This window comes from Neophocaena asiaeorientalis, unplaced genomic scaffold (assembly GCF_003031525.2).
Source record: "Neophocaena asiaeorientalis asiaeorientalis breed wild unplaced genomic scaffold, Neophocaena_asiaeorientalis_V1.1 scaffold122, whole genome shotgun sequence".
NCBI classification, from domain to species: domain Eukaryota; kingdom Metazoa; phylum Chordata; class Mammalia; order Artiodactyla; family Phocoenidae; genus Neophocaena; species Neophocaena asiaeorientalis.
Window position 1 is genome coordinate 530,659 of NW_020172725.1, and position 27,755 is coordinate 558,413.

At 34.3% G+C, this 27,755-nt stretch overlaps 1 protein-coding gene across 1 annotated transcript in view; it reads left to right on the top strand.

Moving 5' to 3' along the window:
• MYEF2 (myelin expression factor 2) overlaps positions 1 to 27,755 on the top strand; it is a 58,296-nt gene that overhangs the window by 24,962 nt on the left and 5,579 nt on the right. The window contains exons 3-17 of the mRNA XM_024740281.1: positions 7,215 to 7,423; positions 8,658 to 8,710; positions 9,928 to 9,935; positions 10,039 to 10,132; positions 14,141 to 14,332; positions 15,031 to 15,184; positions 15,723 to 15,772; positions 15,882 to 15,945; positions 20,925 to 21,026; positions 22,549 to 22,599; positions 22,895 to 22,963; positions 23,268 to 23,366; positions 23,672 to 23,743; positions 25,503 to 25,711; positions 25,791 to 25,842. Of these exons, the coding sequence (XP_024596049.1) occupies positions 7,215 to 7,423; positions 8,658 to 8,710; positions 9,928 to 9,935; positions 10,039 to 10,132; positions 14,141 to 14,332; positions 15,031 to 15,184; positions 15,723 to 15,772; positions 15,882 to 15,945; positions 20,925 to 21,026; positions 22,549 to 22,599; positions 22,895 to 22,963; positions 23,268 to 23,366; positions 23,672 to 23,743; positions 25,503 to 25,711; positions 25,791 to 25,842 (1,478 nt within the window). The remainder of the gene's footprint in view (positions 1 to 7,214; positions 7,424 to 8,657; positions 8,711 to 9,927; positions 9,936 to 10,038; positions 10,133 to 14,140; positions 14,333 to 15,030; positions 15,185 to 15,722; positions 15,773 to 15,881; positions 15,946 to 20,924; positions 21,027 to 22,548; positions 22,600 to 22,894; positions 22,964 to 23,267; positions 23,367 to 23,671; positions 23,744 to 25,502; positions 25,712 to 25,790; positions 25,843 to 27,755) is intronic.

The window sequence follows — 27,755 nt, forward strand, 5'->3', positions numbered from 1 at the left end:
GATTTTTCAGTATGTGTATATGGACTAAAAAAAAGTAAATAAGGAAGGAAGGAAAATATAGAAATGGAATGTAGCAATAGGATGTTAGTAAATTTTTTATTTTTTTATTTTTTTCAGGTTTAGGGTAAGTACAATATTAATAGCAAGCGAGGGAGGTGAGATCAATCTACAGAGCACTCAGACGGAATAGTAGGTATTAATCATTTTCTCTTCAGAAGCTGCCCCAATTCTCTCCATCTTTTGAGATTCAGCTCTTCTATGAAGTTCTCACGGCCCGCCTATAGAAATTAACCTCTGCTGTTGATGCATTTATCAGGACTAGGGCTAAAGTACAGTGAGGGAGGTGTTTGTCTTAGGCACACCATTTAAGGGGTGCCAGAAAGCTCAGTAATCAAGATAGATATTTTAATGAAGTATTTTAATTACCACACTACAGCATGCAAAGCCAGTTTCCTCTTTTTCTAAATAAAGTTCTAATTACACTTCACATTTATCTCTATTACAGCACTCAAACAGTGCTTTTTATAAATGTTCTCTCCCAACAGAATAGGCTGTACTCATTTTTGTATTCCTCATGTGCCTACTACTCTACTTTAAGCATAAAGACCTCCTAAAAATATTCAATTGAACCTACTGAAGGATTTTGCAAGAATATACTATATTAGAGACTACAGGGTTAAGTGTTTATCTTAATTCAACAACAGCCAAAGAAGGACGAGTGATGAATGTTTTCAAAGTACCTACAATTCAGTTCTATGAATATCACCTGACTTCTCTTTGACTAAAACCCTGCTCAGCCTGGAGAAAGGGAATTGTAATACTACTTTATATTCATATAGCACTCTGCCCTACATAAAGTGTTTTCTTTTAATCCTCATCTTAATCTTGCTAAGTAGGTATTATAATCCTTATTTATTATGGAAAGATTGAGAAGTTAAGTGATTTGCCCAAGGAGTTACAGGCAAAAAGTGTCAGAGCTGGGGTTCTAACCCAGGTTTTTTGTGTCAAAATCCAATGCCCTTTCTGTACTCGGAATGCTAAATCTTAGGGGATTGACTGAGGAGAAACAGTTCATTCAGCAACTATAATAGCCTGTGTTGTATGTATGAAACAATGTCAGTAGCACCCTAAACAGCAGTATTTTACCAATTGTACTCATCATGATTAAAATTGTCCTGATTCTTACGTGTGTGTGTTTGATGAAGTAGCTCAACTCTTCTGGCATAGTGTTGGATGTTTTATGGCATTTTTTAGTCCAGGGAAAAAACCTACACATTGAAATGTCAAAGAATGGGGGAAAGTGAAGCAATTATGTATTACCTGAGTGTTAGTTTCTAATACAGCTTTACTGCTAATGTGTGCATGATATTCTGCAAAGCATGTAAATCATACATGTTTGTCTCTTTATGAAAAGAAAGATTTGGTAAAGTCTTTGAACTTTTCAGCTGAAAACGTTTATTTCAACATGAAATATTATTATAGTACTCCCAAGTTAGGAATTAAGTTTAATGGGTTTCTTTTTCATACTTAGAGGAAAAACTCTATGACTATATTTTAAAATTCCATACGGTAATTAAATTTGTTTGAGAACCTATAACTGCTTCAAATATAATTTCCATCAGTATATAATAAACACAACCCAAAACCAAAATGTCCATTATTGGCCAATCTAGTAGAAGATTTCTTATGAAAAGTATAGTTTCTCCTCATTGATTGCTACTTGGAGAATTAAAAACTTTAGTCTTTTTGTAAGCTCATGGCGTCATTCTCAAGAACAACCAGAACTCAAAGAAATCCAAAGCCATTCATCTGGTGAATTGCAACCTGTCATCAATAACTATTTATTGAATGTCCACAGGGTGCATAGGCATTGAAGTGGCAAGTGATTTATTTGCATGATTCAAAGGATTTCTAAGGGAAGTCCGAAGATTTGAAGACGTTTTTAAAGATGCAAAGCTGTGTGTGCTACTCTAATTTAAACTGCCCCTACACGGAATGGTTAGAATAGTCTGGGTTTGAGAACTCTAGGGATTTCAAACACCCAGAGCCGACTTTTTTAAGCGAAGACCCCATTGGGTGCCAAACGACAGATGGGGCTGGTGGTGAGAACACGGCCCCACCAGGGGCTTCTGGACAAATCAAGCCCTCCCCGGGTTGAAGCAGGGCCGATTGAGGCCGCGTCGGTCATGACCCGCCACCCCAACCCATCCCTCACGGCGGGAGGTGCAGGTGCAGCCGGCCCTCCCCGTCCGCCCCGAAGCGGGGGATCCCGGGTGTGGGCCTGGGGTCTGGCGCCCCTCCCCTGCTTCTGGCCCAAGACCGTGAGTCACCCCTTCTTCCCTGACTTCGGCTGGAAAACCTTTCAGCAGAGCTCGGCGGCCGCCACAGTTTGCAGAAAAATGGTCCCCCTTTTAAAGGCCAGTAGTTAGTGTTCATCACTAGGGAGTAACTAGGGATGACATCATCGGACATTTTCTCTTAACCACCGAAGACGTTTGTAAAAGGAATATCCTCCCATCTCCCCGTCCTCATTCTGAGCTTTATAAGTTCACTGTTGTTTTCTAAAGTATGAATTCATTTCTTAACTGATATATAGCAAGAGGAAGTTTAGTAATATGCTGTGAGACTGAATCCATTGTTACCCTTGAATTGGTAAGAGGTACTTTAAAAAGGGAACTGTGCGTGGTGCCTTGCTCCGCCCCCCCTCAACTCCCTCCCCCTGTTTGTCAGCCACGCAGGCTATTTAAAAAAAAAAACTCAGTGCGGGATGGTAGGATATTAATTTTGGTAAAATGGTAAAAATAAGATCTTTTTTAGTTGAAAAAAACCCACTACTTTTAAGATTGCAGCTGTCATCAGTACCGATAAAGAATGTAGTCGATTCGAATCCATAATAATACTGTGCTCCCCTTTGTTCTTGTTATATAGGGGGAATATGAAGTCAGCCATTTGATTTGCACATGCCCAGCTCTTTAAACCTGAAGTTGAAAGTATGTTAATAATTTAGTGAAAACACTAAATTTAGTAGAAAGTGAAAGTGAACATAAGGTTCACACAAAAATAGGAAAGGTAAATGTTCTTACTTTTCTTTTGTATAAGAACCTGTGTAAGAACAGACCTGGACCAGTCTGTTTAAGGGTTGACTGCAGATAGATAAGGTAGGTCTCCCAGCTCTGTTATGTACTCTTGCTCTCAACTGGATTTGAATAGGATAGGCAGTATCTTCTAGGCAAAATAGAGGTGGAACCTGGTGCACTTAGTAACTGAAGACCCAGAAAGTGAATGAAGCACTTTCTACCCTGCCTGCCAAAATGTGGGCTTTCAGGGATTTGGCATCATAAATACAAATGAAAACTAGTAGAATGATAAAAGCATTTTGTTTATACCTAAATATGGGCCTGCCACCTCCTGAACAAAAAGTACAGCCTTGAATTATGGAGAGAAGCCGTGCTATACTTGGGTATGATTAGTTTAATAGTCTTGGTACAGATAAAGCTGGTATCTAAACCTCCATTAGATCTAAAAGGCTCTAATCCCTTTTAAAGTCTCACTGGGGTTTAGCTAGACAAGAGGACAGAGGTGGGAAAAGAATCCCTTTCACTTCTGATTGAGGAAGAGGAAAACATAAGGTGAAGCAATGTTACCAGTAAATACAAATGCAGATTCTTTTCATATTGCTTATAATTCATCTCTCTCCCTCTTTTCCCAGTTGAGTAAAGAAGCCAATTTACTATCAGAGGTTTCTTGTACTGCTTATTCCTTAACATATAATGGTCTATCATGGGTCACTCACACTGAATAACTAGGGACATTTACCTGCATCAGTCTAACAGCCTTTTTTTTTTGACCCTGGGCACCAACTGGAGTAGTTTACAACCCAACACATAAACCTTGAGTTGATTCACCATATATTTTTAATGATAAGAATTCATAGAGGTGATTAAAAATTACCAAATATTGCCTTAAAATATATGTTGCTTAGAAGTGGACAGAATGCTGTTTGTCATTAAGACTGAAATGATTTTTACTGAGGTTAATTCGTAGTAATTAAGGATGGAGGCAGCTATGTCAGAGACAGCTATGTCTTACTCCTGTTTGTATTTCCCAAGTCCTTATATTTAAAAAGGTGCAATAAACATTTAAGAAATGCAGAAGTGAACTTATATGATCATGAAACTCATATACAGAGGATTTATTTGGCATGTTCACATCTTTTGACAAGAAATTAAAGATGTTTCCCTAGGTCTCGTCTTTTTCTTTATGCCAAAATGGTATACTAGCTCTCCTTAAGTGAATGGAAAGAAAAATAGCAGTATTGTTATAACTCTTTATTATTCATGTGTGACTAAGTAACACCTTGGAGCATATGGAGATTCAGAGTTACATTACAGTGGTTGTATAAAATATTAAGTATTGGTGCAAGGTGTAGTGTTTGAAGTAGAGTAGTATTTTTTATTATATTAGGAGTAAAGAATGGAACCGGGCTTGATTTTGGATCTCATAGCATTATGCTTTTTAAGTCACATATTGAAACTGTGTGTCCTCATTTGATGTTGGATACTGATTTTTCAGAAATTGATGTTAATTCGGGTAGACATAATTTAGTCTTAAGAGTAGATAATGTTTTTGTGACTTAGAATCATCCCAGTCTTTATTTCAAGTACATTACAAGGGAGGTTGTGTAGATGAATAGTTCTGGAATTACATGGAATTCTGGATATAGTGCCAATATTTTGATACTGTGTAGTATCATTTTCCTACGAGTTTTCACATATATCTTTACTGTCTTTCCCATAGTGTATTTATGACTTAGAAATGAGCTCAGAAATTGAGTAATTACAGTTCACTTTCTTAATAATCAGACTACACCTCTAGCAACTAAACTGATCTGCCTTCCATAGTAATCTTAATTTATGCATTGTAGATGAGCAGTTTAACAGTATCTTTAAGATGCCACTAATTGGGGAAAGCTTGAAGAAATCTCTCCCTCTGGTCATCCCTTGAGTGATAAAGAACATATCCTATATAATAACTTTACCGCTTAATGGAATTGTTAGATTGTTGTAAGCTTACAACATCCATGTAAGAATAAAAGAACATAGCGAGTGATTCAGAACTTTGTTCAGTTTTCACAGTTGGTTGCATCTAGGAATAAAATAGGCAGGGGAAGGTGTATTTGGATAGGGACCGTATAGCTGTCTGCTTACCTGAACAGAGACTTAGTTTATTTTAAAAAACCTTCGTTGAATTCAGCCTGTTATGTAAATAGGTTCTTTGGGGGATTAAAAATAAGGGTTTGTTCTTGTATCCACTGTACTCAGAAACCAGAGAAAAGTGCTCTGTGGCTTTTTGACTACTTGCTGCCATTTATAGGAGTGCCACTCTGTTCAGACAGGTAGGTACTTGCTAGAGTTGGACAGTTGAGAAGACTGCTTCCAGGCATGCTGTTTCTGATGAGGGAAGATGTTTGATAGTGAAGGTGTCCCTGTCAAGGTCTAAAGAGGTAGCAAAGCATGTTTGGCCCTAATGTGTCTTCCTTGATTTTAGCAGTTTTTCTGGCAGACAGTAGCATCATCTATGGGTTCTTAATTGACTATTCATTCAAAATTTAATATTTATCAAACACATGTTACCACGCTAGATGCTGCTGACACCAATGCAGATAGTTTTTGTTCTCATAGAGTTTTACATACTGTATTTATGGCGGCGTTGTTACCTGCTCAGAAAAACAGTGTCTGAAAACTTCACTATATTGTGGAACAAATGACTACAGTAAGAGGTGTGTGTGGAGCACTGCAATGTATAGATTCCCACAGTCGCTTGGCTTAGAAAATAATATAGAGCCTGGATTATGAAACCTGATTGGTGGTCAGAATAATCCAGAAAGCTTTAAAAGATTTAGATTCCTGGATGTCATTCCCAGAGATTTTTCTTAGTATATGTTTGTGAAAAATTGCTTTAAAATGGAAGTTTTAATTAAATAGTTTTAAATTCACTAGGGTAATTAGTGACTTAAAAGAAATATATTGTTTCTTCTGTAAAAAAAAAAAAAAATTACTTTTGAGAAGTAAATTGCATTTTTAAAATGTATCTCCAGATTTTTATCTTTAGGGTTTGCTTTAAGTGTATACTTAACATGTTATAGGTGCTTGGTGGATAGCATCATACAGTTGTAATGTGATTGCAATCTTATAGATTAAATATTTTTCCAGTTAGGACCTCATTAAAAAGTAGATTTGTAGGGCTTGCCTGGTGGCGCAGTGGTTGAGAGTCCTCCTGCCGATGCAGGGGACACGGGTTCGTGCCCGGTCCGGGAAGATCCCACATGACGCGGAGCGGCTGGGCCCGTGAGCCATGGCTGCTGGGCCTGCGCGTCCGGAGCCTGTGCTCCGCAACACAAGAGGCCGCAACAGTGAGAGACCCGCGTACTGCTAAAAAAAAAAAAAGTAGATTTATAAAATTCTGGTTCATGTTGCATTTAAGTACTGCTTCCCTTCTCCATCCCATCCCACCATTTTAGGTGATACTACTAATAAAAATGGCATGAAGTACGCTATCCTAGTTTATAGGTTAAAACAGAAAATATTGGGCATGAAAATAGGATACCTTATCATTTTTCTATGTTGACCAATTTGGGAAGAGACAAGAATTATGAGAGTCGTATGGGAGTATATAGATAAAATTATGTTTTAATTATGTTCTTAAAGCAGTGGAAGAGGAAAGTTCTGGGAGGAAACCATTAACCTTTAAGAGAGAAACTTTTTCTGGGTCTCATTTTGTAAATTAATTTTTGTAGAGTTCTGAATGAGGCCCAGAAAGTTAATTCTCCATTAAAGGTGGAAGTTTTAATACACTCTAGGAATAAAATCACCCATTTTACCCTCTTGTTAGGTTCTAACAACGTTTATTAAGTAGTATGATGGGAAAAACTAGGTTTGTTTGAATGCTGCAGCTATTTAATACAGAATAAAAGGAGGGTTGTTAAATGAGAACTTTGGTAATATGCCCAAATCATTGCTTTGAAAAGACATTGAGTAATTTCAAAGCCAGTAGGCTGAGTCTCCAGCTGCTTTGCTGAGGTCTAACTTAGGGGAGAATTTTGTGAAGTGAAGTGATAAATATGAAATATTTATTTAACGTAGACTTACATTATGGAAGCCCCGCTGAGGTTTTCTTTTTGTTGTTCTGTTTTTTGTTTTATTTTTAATTCACAGGGAGAATGATGAATCGGTCAAAGAAGAGAAATCTGAATTAAAAGAAAAATCTACAGGAAATAAGAAAGCCAACAGATTTCATCCTTATTCAAAAGATAAGAACTCAGGCACTGGAGAAAAGAAGGGTCCAAATCGTAACAGAGTTTTTATTAGCAACATCCCATATGACATGAAATGGCAAGCCATTAAAGATCTAATGAGAGAAAAAGGTAACTATTTTTGAGAAACCCATTGTTGGATAATTTTCATATAGAATGAGAGGGAGCTAAGCAAACTTTTTTTTATTCCTCTTAGCCACACAGACTCAAAAAATTGATTTTTTTGACACATAAATTAATCTTTTCCTCTTCTTTCACTTGACACAATTTCATTACAAGGTAGTACGGATAAATGAAGTTTTTGTTTTGTTTTGTTTTTTTTGCTATTTTAGTGGGGTAGTAGCGAACCAGCATATGCATGCCACCAAGAATTTTGTTAAAGTGATTGCTTTGTCTAGTTGAAGTTTTTATAGATTTTTAAAGGCCTATTGCATTAGGTAAGCAATATATTTAGCGTGTTAACGTATGAATAATAAGGTCTGATTATTTTTTTTCCAAAAGCTGTTTTGTTATTATCTTGGTGGAGTCTGGAATCTGGCTGTGGAATTCATTTTGTTTGCATTGTCATGAATGCCATGATGCTGTCTCTGCAGTTCTATATTAAAATCGTGTTACTGCTGTTGCAGTTTTGTTTTCAGAATAACCTGAAAACCTTCATTTTATATACATGGTTGATTTTGGGGAAAAATATTTTTAATACTTGATCTTGTAAAAGTTAGTTCTGTTATCTCTTGAAAAATTGAGTTTCAACAGTCCTGCAAACTACTTACTTGGTTTTGAGGCTGATCTCTTCTAATAAATAAAAAACAATTTGCATTGGTGTATCTGTTGTAAGGTGACAACTATTTGATTGGTTTTATTCATTGACTTTATTTAGAAAGTGTGTGGCTTGCTGTGAAGCATGACTTGTAAATTTAGTTTACTGACGGCAAACAAGATTGAAGACATTCAGGTAGAAAGTCACCTTAAAACAGCTGTTGTGTGTAGGCGACCAAAGTTATTTGAAAAGTGCTAATGTTGATGTTTTTAATATGACAGGCTAAGGGACCATTTGTATGTATATGTGCATTTGTTCACCAACTATATCATGCTGGCCAAAATATGATCTGTAGCATGAATTAGGTTAATATGGTTGTTAGCTTTTTTAGAGAATGTGGATGATGTACATTTCTGAAAATTAGTTAAATTTACATAGCCATTGACAGGAGGTATGTTGGTCTGGTTTTGATTGTTGGTGAATAATAGGTGCTTTTCTGTAGAGTTGTGCACAGGTGTGCAGTAAAGCAAGATATTGGTGTTTAAATGTATTGTTTCTTGGTATCTTCCTTTTGTATGTCTTATGTAGTTGGTGAGGTTACATACGTGGAGCTCTTTAAGGATGCGGAAGGAAAATCAAGGGTAAGTGCTGTGGGCAATCATCTGCTTGAGGTTTAAAAGTTCCTCAGCAGTTTACTTTTTGTATAATACTTGTACCAGTTTTTGGAAACTTAAGTTTCATTTTGTTTTACTTTATTATGAAAGATTTGAGGCTTTATACTAGCAAGTCTGACACTTATACAAACCAAACTAGCTGCCTTGAAGGGATGGGTTTTGTAAATGCTCATAAAGGGCGTTCACTTTTCTAATGCTCTAAGGTAATGCTTCTTAGCCAATAGATTTTAATATAGGATATTTTTTGTTGTGTTTTGATGTCTTTAAGGATATTTTAAAAATCACTGAATTGATAATATTTCCTAAGAGTTCTATGAGAGGCCTATAGCTTAAAGGTGTTAATTCAGAATGTACATTTGAAACTTGCACTGAAGAGCCTAATTTGGTAGCCTGCAGGACTACGTAAAAGGCAGTGCTCTGACCAATTGGTATGAATAACATTGATGATTAAATTGACAGAGAAGGAATTGGTTGATAGTAGATTTTGAATTTTAGCAAGAAAGCAATATATTGAAGAATATAATGGAAAGCTTTTTAACAATGTTTAATTATACTAGCAAAAACCAGTTGGGTGCATGAGAAATAAAAACTTTGTCATCACATTCAAATGGCATTTTGAACAGTAATATTGACAAGGAATTATATAAAAAATGATTCTAATTTGTTTCTTTAGCATAGTTTTTTTTTTAATATACTTAAAACTGGATGCTATTAAGTTGTGTGCAGCCAGTTTTGAGAACTTTAACATTAGATTAATATTTCCTATTTTGATTTTAATAAAATTGAAAAATTTACACTAAAAATTATTTGTGTACCATATATCTTTCAAAAATATTCATAACAATGTAAAGATAGGTATTTGAGAGCCTTCAGTTACTTCCTTGAGTTACTTTTGATTGAATTTGTGGGATGACATTACTTTAGTTTTAAAGAAGAATCATCTAAAAGTAAAAATGTGCTCCAAACTTGTTAGATGCTAGATTCTACAATCTTAAATAGATAGATCTGAAAATTTACAGAAAATTTGTGGTCACGTGCCTGTTACATTCTGGAGGTCTAAAAGACAAAGAATGATTGTATTATTGATTTTTAATGATTTAAATGTTAGAATCTGCCATTAACTTCGTCTACTGATCCAGAACTTTTTTTCTTTTGCATATATTGACAAATCTACCTGGATATAGGGTTGTGGGTAAGAATTTTCTTTTTTTAAGTATCTTAAGTCAAATTTAAACTTATGATTGGAAAAAAATCTTAGTACATAAACATTTCCTATAAATTTTTTCCCCATTAAGTGTGGTTGAATTCAAAGATGAAGAATTTGTCAAGAAAGCACTAGAAACTATGAACAAATATGATCTTAGCGGAAGACCCTTGAATATCAAAGAGGTAAGATTTCTTATATTTGGAATAATTTAAACATTTGAATTATAAGGGCATGTCTTGTTTGGATTTTCATCTAGTAAGGTTATTTATCTGATTACAGCATTTTTTTTAAAGGGTAGATGCTTACTAAAGCATTGTATAATTGATGATAGTTTTGCTTGTACATGATTTTCCTATTTGCCCTTAAGCAGTATCCTATGTATATGATTTGTTCCAAGTTATTATAAGCAAGGGTGTATGATTTTAAAAAATTACAGGACACAGAAATTTAAAGATGACAAACTTAAGGTGCTGACTTTTTTATACCAAGTTTATACTTGGTATAAACATTTTCAGTTTTTAGACTGTGTTATTAGATTTAAGAAATATTGTAGATATCCTAGTTGATAATTAAAGTTTGCTTAATAATGCAAATACCTTATGGATTTGAATAAAATTGATATTCACTTTTAATAAAATTAACCTGAAACTATGCCAGATTAAAATTTAAGAAAAGTTATAAATCGGTTAGTGAAATTTATAACTGGAACTTGGAAACCCCTGAAGTGGAGATGTTCCCGTTGTATGAAACAGTGTATAAATATGTTGACAAAAGAATGATTAGAAGATACATGAAAAACTGTTTACAGTTAGGTGTAATTTACCTTGGAAATGATTAGCTTGAATAGAAGTCATTTTCATGTCTTTCTTTAGTTCATATTGTTGATCTTACTGAATAGTTGATCACAGACCACATATGTATATATCCTTGCTAAAGTCTATAGTAAAAAATGATAGAGGATGTAACTTTGGGTCCCTGAAGAGTTTCCACCAACATGGATGCAAATCATTGTAGAGCAGTACTGTCAGTCACAATTTAATTTAGTATGGTATTGGTTTGAGTCCCAACTCTATCACTTTCTAGCTGTGTACTTAGTTGAGTTATTCTCTAAACCTTAGTAATTATAATAGTATACAGATAATACTTACCTAGTTAGGGTTTTTATGAGGATTAAATGGAGATACATTTATGAGGATTAAAAAAACTCAGGCTCTGGCATCAGAGACTCTGACCCAGGGCAAATTACTTAACTTCTCTGTTTTCTTATCACTAAAATGGGTATGATACTAGAATCTATCTGATAGTGTTATGAGGACTCAAAGAGTTAATATATGTAAAACAATAAATGTTACATATTTGTTATAATTATATAAAGCACTTAGCACAGTGCTGAAAATATTGTAACTACATAATAAATGTTAGCTGTAATAATAATTTTTTTTAACTTAAAAAAATTAATTTATTTTGGCTGCATTGGGTTTTTGTTGCTTTGCGTGGGCTTTCTCCAGTTGCGGCTAGCGGGGGGTTCTCTTCATTGCAGTGCACGGGCTTCTTATTGCAGAGGCTTCTCTTGTGGAGCACAGGCTCTAGGTGCATGGGCTTCAGTTGTTGTGGCACTTGGGCTCAGTAGCTGTGGCTCGCGGGCTCTAGTGCACAGGCTCAGTAGTTGTGGCGCACCGGCTTAGTTGCTCTGCGGCATGTGGGATCTTCCTGGACCAGGGCTCAAACCTGTGTCCCCTGCATTAGCAGATGGATTCTTAACCACTGTGCCACCAGGGAAGTCCCTGTAATAATAATTTTGATTGTTGTTATTCCTGCCCAAGGTGGGAGTGTTACTGGTCCTTGGTCTCTTGTTCCTGGATATGAGGTGATAATAGCTTAAAATTAAAGGCCATGCTGCCAGCAAATACAGGTATCCCATATCCCTTTATTGGAGTCAGCTTCTGAATTTCTCTAATTCTATTTGAGCCTAGGGGCTTATTCTTTCCTTTCTTTTTTTTTTTCTTTTTAAATATTTTGACTGAGATGTAGAAAATTGGTAGAGAAAGTTTAGACTGTTGTAATCTGTGCCAGCCATTTGGTAATTTTTATGCGTAAGCCAGGACCAGTTTTCCAGAAATGTGCTGATACCCTAATAATTTCCCATAACAGTGACATTTATAGAATAGCCACCATTTGGGAAATTATTATTTTGAGAATTATGACTTGCTTTTTTATGATGTTTCCTATTCCTCTTCAAATGACCAGTGTTATATGGAATTTCCTGGCAGTCCAGTGGTTAGGACTCTGTGGTCTCACTGCCGAGGGCTGGGGTTCAGTTCCTAGTCGGGGAACTAAGATCCCACGAGGCTCACAGTGTGGCAAAAAAAAAAAAAAAAAAAGACAAGTATTATAGATTCTGTGTCTTTTTTTAACTGGAAAAAAAGTTTATTGGCTGCTAAAGGCCAAGCCCGTATTGTTTGTGTTCTTTTAAGTTTTAACACATTGTAGATCCTCAGTAATATTTCAGAGACCCTATAATAGAGTTATGTGATCCAAGTTGATTTAGGATACTCCCAGTTTTTACTTCCTAAAGAGAAAAATGGTTGAGTTTGGCCTGGCTAAATGATGAGGTGTTCTTTATTCAGTTAACTTTTTTGGATTAATATCTCTAAAGGTCCCTTTCTTGGAATTATCTGATTTTCACGTGGGTGGCTGGGGTCAGTGCTGAGAAATACTAGTCCGAGTCTAGGGAAAAGTATATTTCCGATGTTCATTAACAGATATTAGAATTGCATTTTTAAATTTAATTAAGTGAGGTTTAGTAGCAGTTGTAAACTTATTAGAGGCCCTCTCATAGCAGTAGCAGGCAGTGACTGGGGCAGGCTGACATCTAAGGAGAAAAGAGGAATGAAAATCATGCTACATAGTAGGTGGTTTTACGTAATTTGTATTTTATATATGTTTTATATGTGTGTTTATATTTTTGTGTGTATATATGTTATATCATACCTAAAAAATCAAAATATAACAATGTTTTATTAATGTTAAGATGTGAAGGACAAACAATCTGACTATCTTAATGGTTCATGAAGCATCTTCCCTACTATGTCCTCCTCCTTCCCCCATAGGTAACCACTATTCTAAGTTTTGTATTTGTGCAAGATTTTGAAACCTTAGACCTGAAGCATTTATTTATTAACTTAAAAGAGTTTTATAGCATTTTTCAAAACATAAATTTCTTTGCTTTTGTATTTCTTTTTATTTCTTCATGGTGATGGAATACATTGGATGCCAGAATACCTTTATTCTTACATTCACTTCACCATCTATTTTCCAGCCTTCCTAGAAAATTTATTAAAGTCATCCAACTTTCTTTTTATTAGTATTCCCAGATGGAGGCCAGCAGAGTAGAGTTGATGGTTACATATATCATAATCATTTGGTATTGCAGATGATAATCTATCTGTGTGTTTATTTGGTTTTTGTTTGTTTTTTGTACTCTACTTACTGAGATGAGTGAGAAGTATGTTTAGGCTTGCCTTTTTTGCTTCGTTTAAAGGCAGCATATTTCTCTTAAAAGTCAACGAACTTAAGAAAACAAAAACCAAACAATGTTTAGTACCATTCTTCATGCCTTTCTTTATGTCCCTTCTCCATCCGTCTCAGATCATAATCATTGTTGAGGATGGAAAGAGGTTGGAAAGTGGATAATTGTATTTTGTTCGGGAATGAAATTTCCACATTATAACAGTTCCCCTCTACCCCAGTATTCCTGGGTTTTATAACAGGCTGTTCTTCTGTTGAAAGCTTTGAGTTAGTATGAATTTGTCATTACATTGGGCATATAGTGGTGGGAATAAGAGTCACAGTAAGTATTTTGTTCCTCTTTGAGTTATGTGGATTTATGTGTGTGTGCGCCATATACTTGTATACCTGTATGAGGGCAAAATTAAACTAATTTCAAGTTCTTAAGTGACTTTAGTGATTGGAAAGAGGTATTTAATTGACATCCCTGGAGACTGAAATCTCTTGTCTATCCACAGGTTTTTATGGGACTGAATTCTCTGGATGAGAAAAAAGCTCACTCTTCAAGAGGGCCACTAATTTGAGCCAGTTGGGATAGCTGCTGTAGAATTTGAAGTTGTTATTTTAGTGATATAGACTTACTGATGTATCTGGTGGCATTTAACATTCACTGTGTGTTATAGGATCCTGATGGAGAAAATGCTCGTAGGGCACTGCAACGAACAGGAGGATCATTTCCAGGAGGACATGTACCCGACATGGGATCGGGATTGATGAATTTACCACCTTCCATTCTCAATAATCCAAACATTCCTCCTGAGGTTATCAGTAATTTGCAGGCTGGTAGACTTGGTTCCACAATTTTTGTTGCTAATGTAAGTTTAAGCTTTACTCTAAAAATTTGCCATTCAGATATTTAGTTCTAATCATGAGATTATTTAATTAGATGAATGGGTCATAGGTTTATAGAACATTTTGCTTGTTTTTAACTAAGCAAAACAGTAATTATTGTAAACTCAAGCCCAATTTAAGTCCATAAATATAAGGTCAGAGTGTAAATACAAGTATTTAGGATTTTTTAAAACAGAACTGTGGAATTTATAAACACTTAAGCAGTTCTTGAAATTATGTACTTACATTATATGTGATTTTTGTTCATATTGGTAAATGGATTTCTTTCTTTAGCTTTGATACTTGATATTTGTGAATGTGCATGTTGTAGTTGGTTTGTCATTTGTTCTAAGCTTTTGGAAGTCAGTGATATCAACCATACTTTCCAAAATCTGAATTTCTGTCCGTAAAAATAGATATGAAAGTTTCAAATGTACAAAACAGGATTGAGCAGCTCTGAGAGACTGTTTTGGGAATTAAAAAAAATAAGGGTAAGGAACAATGTAGATGTAGCTTAACCGATCTTTAATAATTTAAGATGTTTCTACGTGAATACTATTGATATACTGTTTAACAAGAATTATAGTTCTTTATATTTTTGAGAGTTTAGAAAAGACTTGTATTATTTATAAGTGGGGAGAGGAGTTAATAGGTGTGTAACTTTATATAATTTTATATTAAGCTTGACTTCAAAGTTGGTTGGAAGAAGCTAAAGGAAGTGTTCAGCATAGCTGGAACTGTAAAGCGGGCAGATATTAAAGAAGACAAAGATGGCAAGAGCAGAGGAATGGGCACAGTCACTTTTGAACAAGCAATTGAAGCAGTTCAAGCAATTTGTATCCTGATTTACACTTTAGCATTATTTAATAAGGTTGAAGAAGTTTGATACCGTTTTGTGGGGATTATGGAATTTAAGGTTGCCTGGCTTAGAAATATGTATTAGAATTTGGTCTCCAGCACATAAAACCTTTACTATGTCCAAGTACTAAAGTCACTCTTAAAACTTGAATTAGCCATATTGTATAGGCCTGGTATGAACTTTTTTCTACTTTCTCTTCCTACCACAACTAATTGTATACATGCTGTTGACAGTAATGTAATTCATTGTACGTTAATACAGTTGCTTTAAATGAAGCCTTGTTAATTTTCTTTTTGCAGTGGTTGAATTAAAGATATTTATAAAATAAAACTATAAAGCAAAGAACTGAAGATTTTTGAGTATGCGGAAGAGACTAATACAAATAAGTAAAATACTAAGGATGTTTTTTAAAATATTAGAGATAGTCTGATGCTAAATATGATTATTAAAAATGTGTTTGTGTTCAAGTATAATTTCATAGTTGCCTAACTGGCTTTCCTTGACTGAACCAACAGCTATGTTCAATGGGCAGTTTTTGTTTGATAGACCTATGCATGTGAAAATGGTGAGTTCCTGTATATCACTTCAACTCTCCAACCTCTTATCTACTCTCTTCTATGTTAAAGATCTTTTTAATTATATATTAACCATATAATAAACTTTTTTGCAATTAGGATGACAAGTCTGTCCCTCATGAAGACTACCGTTCACATGATAGTAAAACACCACAATTACCACGTAAGTAAAAGCTATTATTAGAAGTAATACAGACTATTCTTTTTCAATTTCATGATATGCTAAGCAAAACTTTATTTTTGTGCCTACTTCCCAAGTTGCCCACAGTTTGGTGTTTGGAGTTATGGAGCTAGTTTGGCATAATTGATTATATGTGACAGACACTTTTCTTTCTTTTTGTAGTTTTTCCTGATTATAAAAGCAATATATACTAAAAAATTTGTTAAGGTCATATGTGAGGGGGGAAAAAAATCGTTGTGATTTTACCACCCATAAGTAACCTCCATTATAACATTTTTGTGCATTTCCTTCCAGTCTTTCCTTCTAGGTGTATTTTTTTACACAGTTGAGAACTACCATATAAATAATTTTCTATTTTTTTGTTTAACAAAAACATTATTCTATGTTAAAATTTCTTTCCAAAATTTATTGGCTATTGATAATCTATCATATGGATGCTCCATAACTATTTCACGGTTATGTATATTGTAGGTATTTTAACATTTTCCCTTTAGTCACCAATAGAGTTTTTTCTTTTTCTTTCTTTTTGTATACAAATCTTTGGTATGTTTTTGGTTATTTCCTTAAGATAGATATCTTGATATAGATTTACAGGTTTTCAGGTATGCTTATTGATCAGTATTATCAAATTGTTTTCCAAAGGATTATAAAACAGCAATATGATGTACTTAACATCTGTGTCTCAATACCCCATGTTCAAAATGAGGATGCTTGATAGTACCTACTTCATGGGGTTGGCATGAGTATTACATGAATTAATATATAGTATATGTAAAGCACTTAGAACAGTTCTGGCATAATGTAAGCACTCAGTAAATACTACCTCGTGTTCTTACTTTTTGTTGTATTTTCTCTGGCTATTATTAAAGTTTTTTTCCATAAAATATTTAAAATATACAGACAAATATAAAATCATTCGTGTAGCTGTGTAGACCATATTTGTTTTAGGTGATTTTTCTTTAAAATTTTATAGATAAAGATTCTTCTCCCCTACCACCTCCCACTAGATGCCTTACCTAGAGGAAACAACTTATGAATACAGTGTTTATCATTTAGGTTTTAATAATTTGATCGCACATTTATACATCCATAAACATTATATGAAATTGTTTGGCTGGATATAAAATTTGGTGTGAGTGAAATTATATTGTGCCTATTGTTCTGCAACTTGCTGGTTTTGGTTTAACATTGTTTCTGAGATTCATTTATGTTTGATAGATTGTAGCTCTAGTTCCTTTATTTTAACTGCTAATACCACATTTTACATATATATTTTTTAGGTTATTCTAATTTTCTGTTATTAGAAGCAATACTAAGTTGAGGAGTGTTTTGTTCTTTTTCTCTTAGAATAATACGTTCTCAATGTTTGCTAGGAATTATTTGTAAAACTGTCTGGCCTTGTTTTATTGTTTGTGGGAAGATTTTTAACTGTTTATTGTTCATATTTCCTATTGCTTCTTGACTCAATTGTGGTAATTTCTACTTTTCTGAGAATTTTACCGTTTTTCCTCATCTTCAGATTTATTGGCATAAAATAGTCTCTCTAAATTTTTGCCACATCCATAGTTCTTTTTTAAATTCCAGTGGTTTGCAATTTCTCTCTTTTTCTTTTTTTTTTAAATTTATTTTATTCATTTATTTTTTTTTTGCTGCGTTGGGTCTTCACTGCTGCGCATGGGCTTTCTCTAGTTGCGGTGAGCGGGGGGGCTACTCTTCGTTGCAGTGCGTGGGCTTCTCATTGCTGTGTCTTCTCTTGTTGCAGAGCACAGGCTATAGGCACGCAGACTTCAGTAGTTGTGGTGCGTGGGCTCAGTAGTTGTGGCTCGCAGGCTCTAGAGCACAGGCCCAGTAGTTGTGGTGCACGGACTTCGTTGCTCCGCAGCACGTGGGATCTTCCTGGACCAGGGCTTGAGGCCGTGTCCCCTACATTGGCAGGCGGATTCTTAACCACTGTGCCACCAGGGAAGCCCCCTTAGTCAGTTTTTCTTAGAGATTTGTCAGTTTTATTAGTGCTTTCAAAGAAGTGAATTCCATTTTTTATATTTTAATTTATTCTCTTAGTTTTATTTCCTTCTCTATTTCTTTGGGTTTAGTCTCTTATTTTTGTCCTAACTCCTTAAGTTGAATGTGTACTTCACTCATTTGCAGCCTCTTTTTTAATACAAGTAGTTATGACTATAAATTTGGCCACTATATACAAGTTTTGCTATAGAGTGTCTTTATTGTGATTTAATTTTTATTAAATTGCCATTATGATTTCTTCCTAAGTCATATATTTTTGAATTTCCAAATGTATACTTTTTTTCTTACTAACTTCTAACTTAACAGTGTGGTCATAGAAGATGGTCTCTGTGATTCCTTGGAATCAATTAATTAATTTGGACTTTGCGTTGTGGCCTAATATATGATACATTTTAATAAATACTTCAGGTGTGCAGTATACGGTTCTGTATATGTCCATTAAATCAAGTTTGTTAATCATTTAAATTATATCTCTGCTAGTGATTTTGTCTGCTTGTGCTGTCAATTACTGAGATAAGTTTATGGTAAAATCCCCTGCTATAATGGTGAATTTGCATATTTTTTCTTGTTTTTACTTGAACTATTTTGAAACTAATTCAGTAGGTGCATGCAGGTTTAGAACTGATATATTTTCTTAGTGAATCAAGATTTTATCATTATAGAGTGATTTCATACTTAGTAACTACCTTTAAGTCATTTGTCTAATAGTAATGGAGATAAAACAGCTTTGTTTTGTTTATTCACATTTGTAGATTTATTTGGATTAATTCCCATTATCTTATTATGTGTTTTATTTTTCTGTGTTTTACAAATGTTTATATTTATTTTTCTCCTATCTTTCTCTTTTGGTGGTTATCCTGGATATTTTAATATGCCTATATAAAGTCTGAAGTTAATATAGTTATTCTCAATAGTAGAATGACCTTTGAATGCTCTAATTCTAATCACTTTCCTACCGAATTATATGCTATTATTGCTCAGTGTTTTAGTTATATATTGCTTTGCTTCCAGTCCCACAAATTAGGCATTATTATTACTTATCATCTGCTTTCACAGACCCTGGCACTATTTTTTCCCCCTGAAGCATATATTTTAAAAGCTCTTTCAATGAGTATCTGTTGTTAGTAAATTCTCTTAATTTTGGTTTGTCTATAAATGTCTTCAAAGATAGTTTCACTGGTTATATAGTTTAAGGTACTTATTTTCTCTCAACACTTTAAAAATATTCCAGTCTACTGGCTTCTATATTTGCTATTGAGTCAGCTATCAGTTGAACTGTCCTTTCTTTATAGATAAGCTGTGCTCTTCATGTAGCTGATCTTAAGATCTTTATCTTTGGCATGCAGTTTTACTACAGTGTGGATGTGGATTACTGTTTTATTGGGCTTTCACAATTGAGAATTCAGTTTTTTAAAATAAATTCTCAGCTTACATGTCTTTGAATATTACCTGTTCTCCCTTTGTAGGGGAGTCCTTTCCTGCCCTTCCTTATCACTCAGGGTGTCATGTTTTAATATCCTGGTTTTATAAAGTAGGGGCTTTCGATTTATTTTCCACTGTTAGTACTTTTCAATTTATTTAGATTTAAAAATTACATTCATACTTTTATATCTGTTCTTTTTAAGATTTATGGTTTTATGTACTCTTTTCTATTGAGATGTAATATGAACTCATAGACTTTAACAGAATCAGTTTGTTGTTTTAGTTAAGTTAATCATTATTAACCTCCCTATTTTTTTCCTTTCTCCCCAACCCCCACCCCCAGTTCTTTTTCTCAAATTATTATAACTTGGCAAGAGGGGACCCCTCATTTCCTATGCCTCTGCTATTACTTTCTGGTGAGAATGGGATTTCCCAGATCCATGAAGATTTTTCTTGTTCAAAGACATGAGATTGGCCTACTTTCAAAGAGGCCTGGTTCCTTTTAGTGAAGAATGATATCAGAGAAGAAAATAAGAGTTTTAGGTGTAAACATGAGCATTGTTGATAGTGAAGTGTGCTATTGCTTTGAACCATTTTTAGGGACTGAGCTAAAAAGATATTTCTTTTACCAGGTCACATTGATCTTTCTCCAATTTAACACGACATGCTTCTGTACTCTTTTTAAAAATATATATATGTAGTATATGGTTTTCTCAGCCCTTACCACTTACTAATTGCTACATTGACTAGCAAGAACTTTTAAGTCAAACTCAGATTTAGTAGAATAAAACAGTTCCCACTGTCTTTAAGTCATCAGATTGTCTTCTTACAGTCTCTTTTCAGTGAACTTAGTTTAAGAGAGAAAGTAAAAAGAATACTGGATTTAGAGACAGAAAACTTGAATTCTAGTCTTAGCTTAATCACGTAGTTAAATGGCATTGTACAAGTAACTTAATGGTCTCAGAAATTACCTCATCTGTGGATAATAGATGTGAAAACACTGTATACCATAGTATATAAATAAATTAAAATACCATATAAATAAATATATTTGTTTATATAAATATTTATGTCAGTGATAAAACTAGGTAATATAATGTTTGCTTTATTCAATGTTTTCATGTTTGTTGACTTTTTAGTTTGATTTGAACCATCTGAAAAGTAATTCCTAGGTTTTAAGAGGGTCTGCAGATTCAAGCAAGATTCTTATTTTCAGATATGTATGTCATTTATAAGGTGGTTCAAAATCCTCTTGGTATTTCATTACTCTTTTTCAGTATGCCTTTTACTGGGATATAAGATGGATCTGCTTCATAAAACACTTCTCATTAGTAAATGATATTATAGTGAGGCTTCAGTGTGCTGCATTCCAATGAAAACAAGAACTGTGGTGCTCTTATTTACAAATTTGCAAAATTTTAGAAATACTACTACAAGCATATAGCTTTAAAAATTTTTTCAGTGCCAGTTAGTTGATCATATATGAGTTGGTAATAATATTCTTATTTGTGTTTTAGGTGGTCTTGGAGGCATTGGAATGGGACTTGGTCCAGGTGGACAACCTATTAGTGCCAGCCAGTTGAACATAGGTGGTGTAATGGGAAATTTAGGTCCAAGTGGTGAGTATTCTAACTTTATTGTTTCTTTTTAAATGATACATTTGCTACATTGTAAAGCTTATATTTACTAGTTTGTAATAATATTTAAAGGACTGTAGTTTATAGTTGAATATTTAAGATGTTACTTTAGTCTGAAAAAGGAATGAAACCTTTGAGAGCAGAGAATGTGAAAGAGGTTGAACAGAAGGTCAGGAGGGTTCCTCTGAGGGCAGCCACATTACAGCTAGCCTTTTAGCACTTTTAGCTAGCCTTTAGCCTTTTAGATTTTGAATTGTCTTTAAGGTAGAAGGAGAATATTCAACATAGTCTATGCCTTGTGTATCATGGATATACAGTATTTGGGGAATGGCTAAAATACTACCATATAAGCAATTTAAATTTGAATATCTAGTTGGGAGGGTAGCTTTTCAGATAGCTGTTTGGCTATTCACATAGACTAACCTACAGTTTATGTTTGAAGATTGATTTTTAAACTTTTTTGTTTCAGAACCCTTTTATACTCTTAAAATTTGTTGAGGACCCCAAAGTGCTTTTGTTTATGGGGTTATATTTGTCAATATTTACTGTATTTGAAATTAAAACTTAGAAATTAAAAAAAAATTACATATTTATTTAAGATAACAATGATAAACACATTATGTGTTAAAATAAATGTAATTTTTAAGAAAATAAATTGTATTTTCCAATACAAAAATTAGTGAGAAGAGTGATATTAGTTCACCTTTTTGTACATCTCTTTAATGTTTGGCTTAATGCAAGACAGTCATGCTTTTGTATCTGCTTTTGCACTCAATTTGTTACAGTGTCATCTATCATGTAGTTTCTGGAAAATTCCACCTTATACTCATGAGAAAATGAGAGTAAAACAGTCAATATCTTAGTGTTATTTGGATAATGAAGGAGTTTTGACCTATTGAACCCTCAAAGGTCCTTAGACCATATTTTGAGAATTGCTGTTTTAATTGATGGACTAATTAATGCTATCTGGTTTCTATTTTTGTTGAGATGCTATAGTTACGTTTTAAATTGTGAGGGTAGTTATGGTAATCATTATGGTCTAAACAGATGGAAATCTTCTCCCTTACTCTTAGGCCCTCTACCCTCCTAAACACATACTATTTTTATTCTTTCATTTTTTACTGCTCCCTTAGCTGCCATGTTTAAAGGAGTCCTTACTTTCTGACCTGATCTCTCAATCTGCTGTAGTGATATTTGTGTGTCTGAGCTGAAAAAAAAAAAATGAACGATTACCTAGTCCTAGATATTCTCTAACTGAATGTGAGTATGACCAGTGAATTTTGTTTTCTTGTCTAATAAATATTCAAAGAGGCCTTTCTGAAGATTCATGATTAGACACCTGCTGTGGCATAGCACTTTAAACCGTCCCATCTGTGCCCTGCTGCTTCTCTAGTATTCCACTGTGACTAGACCATTGGTATCTATTTTGCTGTGTTGCATTATGTCATTCTTTAGTCATTAAAATAAGATTTACTGAAAGTACATACTGTGTATTTTATTTGAGGTATGGGAATGGATGGTCCAGGTTTTGGAGGAATGAATAGAATTGGAGGAGGTATGTATAAGCATTTGTTTTCTTGTATGTACCCATCACCATGTTTAGTAAGTTAGAAACTATGTTGAGAATTCCAAGGGAAACAGAAGTCATGGTTTATTGTTGGCTCACGTCCTAAAGGCTGCTAGCAGAAATTGAGCCTGGTACATACTTAAGGGATATGGAAGGTGATGTGTTAAGAAGCAGTTGCACAAGGTAGGGTGGATGAAGAGCTTACTGATGAGACTTAATATTTACAAAATATACCTTTCAGCTATATAACTGACAGATCTCAAACTTAACCTTTATTCCATAGGAATTGGGTTTGGTGGTCTGGAAGCAATGAGTAGCATGGGAGGATTTGGAGGAGTTGGTCGAATGGGAGGTAGGTAAATGTATATAGTGGGATGTGTATACTACATTTCATTTTCTCCATTATTAAAAATGTCCCCCCTTTACTTAGGAATGGATACTGTAGATGTTTTCAGAGGAAGTATGGGCACCAGGGGTAGGGACAGGCAGAGCGGAACTGGGATATCTCTGGCATGTGAAGTAGGTTGGGTAAATCATGGACTTCTTGTATTGTGGCTTTTGCTGTCATTACAGTTTAGTTTCAATAAGTTCCTAAATGGATTACTGTTTATTGATAATACTTGAAAAAGGGTTAATTTGTTGCATAATCTTTTCAGAGCTATACCGTGGTGCGATGACTAGTAGCATGGAGAGAGATTCTGGATGTGGTGATATTGGAATAAATCGAGGCTTTGGAGATTCCTTTGGTAGACTTGGTAGGGCTGGCTGTTTACTTCTTTTCTTTTTGCAGGTTGTATTTTTTCAAAGTTTGGCTGTCTTTTTTTTTGTATGAAAAATAAGAAATTTATAATGTTTCGTGCAATTTATTACTTGAAGAAAAATACTTCAGAGGTTTTAATGTACTAGCTCTCTTTTTCAGTGTCTTACATATTTGAACCCTATTTGTAGAAGACTTTATACTTTTCAGTTATTGTACATCTTCTGAGAGCATAATACCTTGGGAATTTTAAAGTATGATTATTTAAATTAATTAGTATATTATCTTTCCATCCTTGTTTAGGCAGTGCAATGATTGGAGGGTTTGCAGGAAGAATAGGAGCTTCTAACATGGGTCCAGTAGGATCTGGAATAAGTAGGTTTAAATTTTACTAGAATTTTACAGTAATATTTGAATACTTGCAAAAAACTTTGCAAGAGTAGTTACTGTAGTATTGTAATACTTTGTTCTTATATGTTGATATGACTTGTCATAATTTAGAGAAACTTTGATATTTATTGAGCTTTACTGTTTTATTGCTGTTGGAAATTTCTTAACTAACTTTGAATTTTACTTCTTTGACATTTCTAAACTAACACCAGAATGTGTGTTAACTGTCACCCAATTCAAGAACCTTTATTCCAACTAAAGAATCTGGGGCTTTTTCTGATCATATGTCACGAACAACATTAGCTTTAGCACCAACTCTGTTTCTTTGCTTATTCTCTATAACTGCTGTTGGAGACTAGCTTATTTCATCTGTGAAAAAAAATTGTGTCTTTTGGTAAACGCAGGTGAACCGCCTCAGATCTAACACTTCTGGAGACGTCCTGAGGTTGAGGGCAAGGTTAAAAGAAATGCTTATTTCCTTGCTTCTTAAACCTTTTCTTTGATAGAATCAAGAGTACTACTGTTGCAAAACTGGGGAATGCCAAATTTCTTCCCTCTGTTTCCACTAGTACATTTTAGGCCTTATATTAACCCTTAACACAAGGCTTAGTTTTTGACCCATGTTGCTTACTGAACCATGTCTATGTGAGCTCTCCATAGTTACCGACTTCCTTTAATTGATTGAAATCTCACAAATAGGAAACAAAGTCTACTTGAACTCTTCTAAGAGTGAGTTAAAAAAATCTTGTCAGCTGAAGATACTTACTTCCATTGTACCTTGCTTCTCATTTTATTCCTTCTTTTCATCATCTTTTCAGCCTTGGCCATTTTCCTGTTAATCGTAACTTCCCTACCTTCCTTTTTCACCTCAGTGTTTATACTTCTGTTCCCCTAATTTTATATTTGTTATTCACAGAAAGCCAATTTGAGGGTGATGTTAATCTTTAGAGTCGGGATATTAGGTACGAGAAAAAAGGATACGATTGAGAAAGAGTAGGATTGGAATAGTTAAAGGGGACTCAATGTATAAGAATCAAGTGGGTACGAGCTACAAGCTAGATTTTTAAGCTCTGGCTAAAGGAGTGTGATTCCAGTTTTTGTTGTTATCTCCACAAGTTCTGTATAACATAGAGACTAAAAGTTAGCTTTTTCTGTGGTTATTGAAAGTTGAATTGATATGAAAAGAGCAATTGTATACAAAACAAGATACTGAGGTGAAAGGTAAGCTAGGAAAAGAATATTATGTAGGACAGTATGAGAGCAACAGTTGATCTGTTGTAGTTGTAATTATTTGAATTTACCCCATATGTCTTTGTTCTAACAATTAATAAGCTTGGTATTATTAAAAGATAAAAGTGAGGATACAAACTACTATAACATTAATGAATAAAGTCATTGATAGAAAATTTATATAACTTATGTTTTATGATCAGAATATAATTTTTTAGAAATGTATATGTATAATAGTATGAACAGATTCAGTTAGCCATTAACATTCAACTAACTAAATATATACAAAATTAAAATCTGTTCCTTGGAAGATTGTTATATTGTGTGTATAAAAATAATTTTATTTATATATTTTCTAATTACATAAATGAATTAATTTTTCTCTCTTTCTTTCTCAAAAATGATTCTCTCCCTCCTCTTTCTCTCCTTCTTCCTCTTCCTTCTCCTTTTCCTTCTGTTCTTAAAACAAAAACACCAAACTCCCAAATCCCCCCTTCCCTTCTTGAAAATCCAGGTGGTGGAATGGGTGGCATGAACAGTGTGACTGGAGGAATGGGGATGGGACTGGATCAGATGAGTTCCAGCTTTGATAGAATGGGACCAGGTATAGGAGCTATACTGGAAAGGAGCATCGATATGGATCGAGGATTTTTATCAGGTCCTATGGGAAGCGGCATGAGAGACAGAATAGGCTCCAAAGGCAACCAGATATTTGTCAGAAATGTAAGCAACTAAATGTAAAGTATACTTAAAATTATTTTTTTCCTTGTGTATCTGTTACTAATACCTTTTTTCATTCTAGCTGCCTTTTGACTTGACTTGGCAGAAACTAAAAGAGAAATTCAGTCAGTGTGGTAAGTATGCCAATGACTGTAGATATATTGATATTGATTATGGAGGAAAAATTGATTTTAAACTTTTAAATACGGCTTAGACCTTTACCTGTCCAGATGCTTATTCCTGGGTAGTATGACAGGTTTAATTCCACTTCAAAGAAATGAATTATTTTGCTATCCTCTGACATACAGCAGTGCAAATTACTACTAAAATAACAAGATTTAGAGTAGAGTCTCATTGTCTCCTATGGATAAAGAAAGGGCTTATTTTATTACCTGATATTTAAATGGTTACTATATCATCATTGCTTGAATTTAAAAGGATGTTTTTTATGTGGGAAATACTAACGAATGGTATATGTATTTCTTTGTTTATAATGTAGTACAGTGCTTTGTCAACATGACCCAATGAAATGCTGACATCCAAGTGATATGGAGTTAATAGATGAGACCTGTTCTGCACACTCTGTCACCTATACAATAAAGGAAACTTAGCTGATAGCGTAGAACCCACTGCCTAGAATGCCTTAGACAGGTACATTCTGGTGGCCCTTCTGTTCCTTTTATAAACTGTTCTTGGCTATAATGCTACTACCTATACGACCGTAATATGTTCATTAGGTCTGTAGATGTTTAGGTGGTTTATTACTTTTAAAAGAGGGCCTTTTTTTTGTAATGATGAGAGATTTAGTGTGAGTAGAACAAAGTAACAGATTTCCTGCTAGTATTTTTTTGCTATTGCATGGTAACCCAGAGAGTATTAATAGTACAACTATGTCGGTGGGATATAATGATGAAAAATAGCTAAGTAAAAGTGGTATATTCAACCTTTGAGAGTTAATGGAAAGTTAAGAGTATTTGGAATATATCTTTAATTTTTGGAGATCATGAAGGGGATAAGTTTAGTGTTCTCCCACAAAAGTAACCTTTGTAGCCACTGTCACAAGGGATCAAAGTGATCCTTCTGGCAACTGTTCTCTAATGTGTTCTGAGTACTTTATACCTAACTTTTCTTGTGGTAATCTGTTCACATGTTTTCTTCCCTCCCAGATGAAGGCTCTTGAGGGCAAGAACCATCATCTATTTATTCTAGTACATTTCGTTGCCTCTGCACGTATAGTAGGAGTTTATTAAATGTTATGAATGAGTTAAGGATTCTGAAAAGATCTTCATTCATTTATTTGGTTATTTATTAAGTAAATCTACAAATATTGTATTGTTGGTAGTCTGCTCATCATTAGAATTAGAAAGGAGAAGAAAGTAAGATATTACCCCTGCCCTCAAAGAACATACAGTGTGGATCTGTCTACAGTGTTCTAGTGGCTCCTTTTTGTTGATCATCTTTTAATTTATATTTATTTACATTTTATTCAAAGAAGAGAAAGATAATTTTTATTGATAAAAAAGTTGTTGTAAACAAGTCAACTAGTAAATAGTTGCTACTAAGAGAAAGCAGAATTATCAAGTTGTTTTGAGGTGTTGGTAGTCTTTGTAGGAGTAAGTAGATCTACTAGGATGAGTAAGCAGCATCTACCCGTGAATCCCATAGGCTACAGGGGAAATGAGCATATTACGGCCCTAGTGAGATCCATCAGATGAGGAGCGGTGGCAGCAAGTATAGATAATCCCTGCTATTGTAGTTTCAGTGAAGAAGAATCTCCAGATGACATATGACTTTATTTTAAAAAGTAGAAATGAAACAAGATAAAGAACAAAGTGGGGCAAACAAATGACATTAGTGAAAATGTGACCAAAACTGAGTTGACTGTTTCCTTGTACGTAGGCAGATTTCCTTTCAAGATTAGATATGAGCAAGGCTTGCAGCAAATTTGAGGTCTTTTGGTGGGCTTCTATACTTGTTGCTGCCATTGTTTTGACAGAAGGACATCAACAATTCAAAAACATTTTTTAAAAGGAAAAACTAGTCCCCA